Below are 2,738 nucleotides of genomic sequence, written 5' to 3'. Positions count from 1 at the left end.
TCCATTAAAATTGAAATTATTCTTTTAAAATAAACAAAATAACATTTTAAAAATTGAGAGCATTAAATAACTTAATTGGAATAACCATATAAAATTTAATCAATGATCAACATAAATATATTGTACGACTTAATATTTGTATTATTGTTTCTTGAACATGTACTTTATGTTTTGGGAAAACGTTGCTTCAAGAAGGTTACAAAACATATACATTTATTAAAATATATTGCAAGTATTTTATTAATTATAAACACTTAACTTATAGAAGTTATTAACACAAATATTTATATATTGTTGTATACATATAAACAGGAAGTTATTTAATTATTTAATAATATTAAATTACAAAGTAATCAATATACACAAAAATACCATTTATACATACATACAATGTATTTTTTTTCAATACCAAAGTTAACATACTAAGTTGTGTATTCAATGTGATCTTTTAATACACAATAAATAGTAAAAATTGTTGCTATAGTCTATTTATGTTAATTTTTAATTGATTGTCTTTTTGTAAATATCGATCCATATTAAAATTAATTATAAAAATAATATTATAAAATCGATAAATTTAAAACCAATTTGAATTCACGTGTTTACAATACCACATTATACCACAACCATTTCCTGTCTTCTAATCTTCCGTTTTTTATGAACATGTTACTATATCTTATTTAAATTTTGACATTTTTCATTAAAATGTAACTTTAAAAATGAAATAAACATTGAATTTATTGGCAAGTTTTTGTCCAACCTGTTGAATTTTGACTCTGCCACGTACTTAACCACATGTTTATATTCAACTTCATGAATAAATAATCATTTTCAACCACCAAAAACACAAAAAACTTATATTTTTTTATGGTTCGATCATAGTTTGTTTTCATCAAAAAATCCATTTTCAAGTGATATATTCAATTTCACGTTGAAATATTCTTTTTTTTATATCAGCTTGTCTACATGGTTGGTTTAATATGTGAAATTATTGGTTGTTTATTAGGTAACACAATCACAACAAAAATTCTATTATTTGAATTGAAAAGTAGATTGTATTTAAGTGAATTAAAAAATTTCAACCAAAAGCCAAATTATATTTATTAGTTTTTGGTTTTACAAGTTTTTTATTTTTTATTTTTTGGTTTTAAATTCATGTTTTTAAAATAATACAAAATGGTTTATAAATTATAATAATAAATAAAATATTTAACTATAATTTGCAAACTTAACTACTTTTTTGTTACCTTAACATTTTAAATTACATTGAACAAAATTCAAGTGGTCTTAAAATCAGGAAATCTTGAGTTTATTAAATAAATTTCCGTTTTTTAGAGATTAAATTATGTGCATAAACAATACACAAGCCAAAAAGGGAAAATCATCAAAATTTGGATTAATATTCCAGTAAAAACAAACCAAAACAAAAATAAGTGAGTTATTTTAATTGTTAATATAATATTATTTTATATCATAATAAATTTATAATTATATTTATCACAATTAACTAATAAAAACTTTAGATTTTTGATTATCTTGTGTTAGATAAATTGTTGTAATTCTTTTGTTGTTTTCTATGTGATAAGATAAACAGTGTAAGTAGTATGCCAATAAGTATCACGGCAATTATGAACAATACCCCAAGCACTGCAACACCAGTTGAAAGTAAAACAAATTGAGTATTCTTTTTATCATCTTCAATAGCAATTTCGATTTCCTTTGATTTTTTCACAAACCCCTTTTTAAGCCCGACACAGGCATTTCCTTTATACAAATCGACTATTTGTTCGTTGACAGTGAAGTTCTCAAAATAGCAGTCGGCGAAATCAAATGAGATGATATCCGCCATATTAACATCTTTCAAGTTAAAAACGCAGTTCACAAAGTTGCACGACTCAAATACAACATTTTCATAGTAATAAGAATGGTAAAATGAGGTATTAACAAACGTTGAGTTGATGTAGCGGACATTTTCATCATCTCGGTAATAAAAATTGGTGTTTTTAACATCCAATCCCGACAAGACATTATCTGTAAGTGTGAGTTCATAGAATAAACTATTTTTAATAGTAAAATTAGAAAAAACTGATTCATGAATTTCTGTTGAATAAAAGTGACATTTTTCAATGGAAGAGATATCGCGATATCCACTCGTCTTCACAGAACTAATTTTCATTTTTTCAAAAGAAGAATTACACAACGCAATGGTGTCAAACGAAGAGGTGTAAATAGTACTAATATAGTTATATGCATTAACATATTTAAGCAACTCAAAAACTACATCAGAAAAGTCACTGTTATATAAGTCTGTTTTGTTACTTTCGAACTGGTTGAGTGTCAAATGAGATACTTGTAACGCAGTAAACGTCGAATTGTATAAAGTCGCTGATGTTGTATTATCAGGTAAAATGTAATTAAGGATCTCACCAACCGAATCAAAATATATCGAAGGAGTCATTTCATTCGGATTTGAAAAATTAAACATACCAATAAAAGTGCAGTATGAATAATGTGTTTTTCCATTTCCTTTAATAACTGTTAAATTATCTGCGCATGTGTATTGACTATAAAATTTGTTTACGTCTGTTGATTGTTGAGATAAAGCGAGAATCGAATGAAACATTATGATAAGTGCAAAATAAATGAAGTACATTTTGAAATTTTAGTTTAAAATTGGTATTTATACAAATAATATTTCCTTAATAAAATATGACATTTGAATAAAAATGATAAATTAT

General features: G+C 24.5%; 1 protein-coding gene across 1 annotated transcript; it reads right to left on the bottom strand.

Moving 5' to 3' along the window:
* Positions 1 to 1,531: 1,531 nt before the first annotated feature.
* EIN_434380 (hypothetical protein) lies at positions 1,532 to 1,849 on the bottom strand (the record flags this gene model as incomplete). Its single annotated transcript, XM_004256907.1, has 1 exon — positions 1,532 to 1,849. The coding sequence occupies one exon, from the start codon at positions 1,847 to 1,849 to the stop codon at positions 1,532 to 1,534; it is 318 nt and encodes a 105-aa protein (XP_004256955.1).
* Positions 1,850 to 2,738: the final 889 nt, after the last annotated feature.

Source organism: Entamoeba invadens (assembly GCF_000330505.1).
Source record: "Entamoeba invadens IP1 unplaced genomic scaffold scaff_1105074725579, whole genome shotgun sequence".
In the NCBI taxonomy this organism is placed as follows: Eukaryota; Evosea; order Mastigamoebida; family Endamoebidae; genus Entamoeba; species Entamoeba invadens.
Note: the sequence above shows the minus strand (reverse complement) of the source record. Positions and strands in the feature narration are given on the sequence as shown.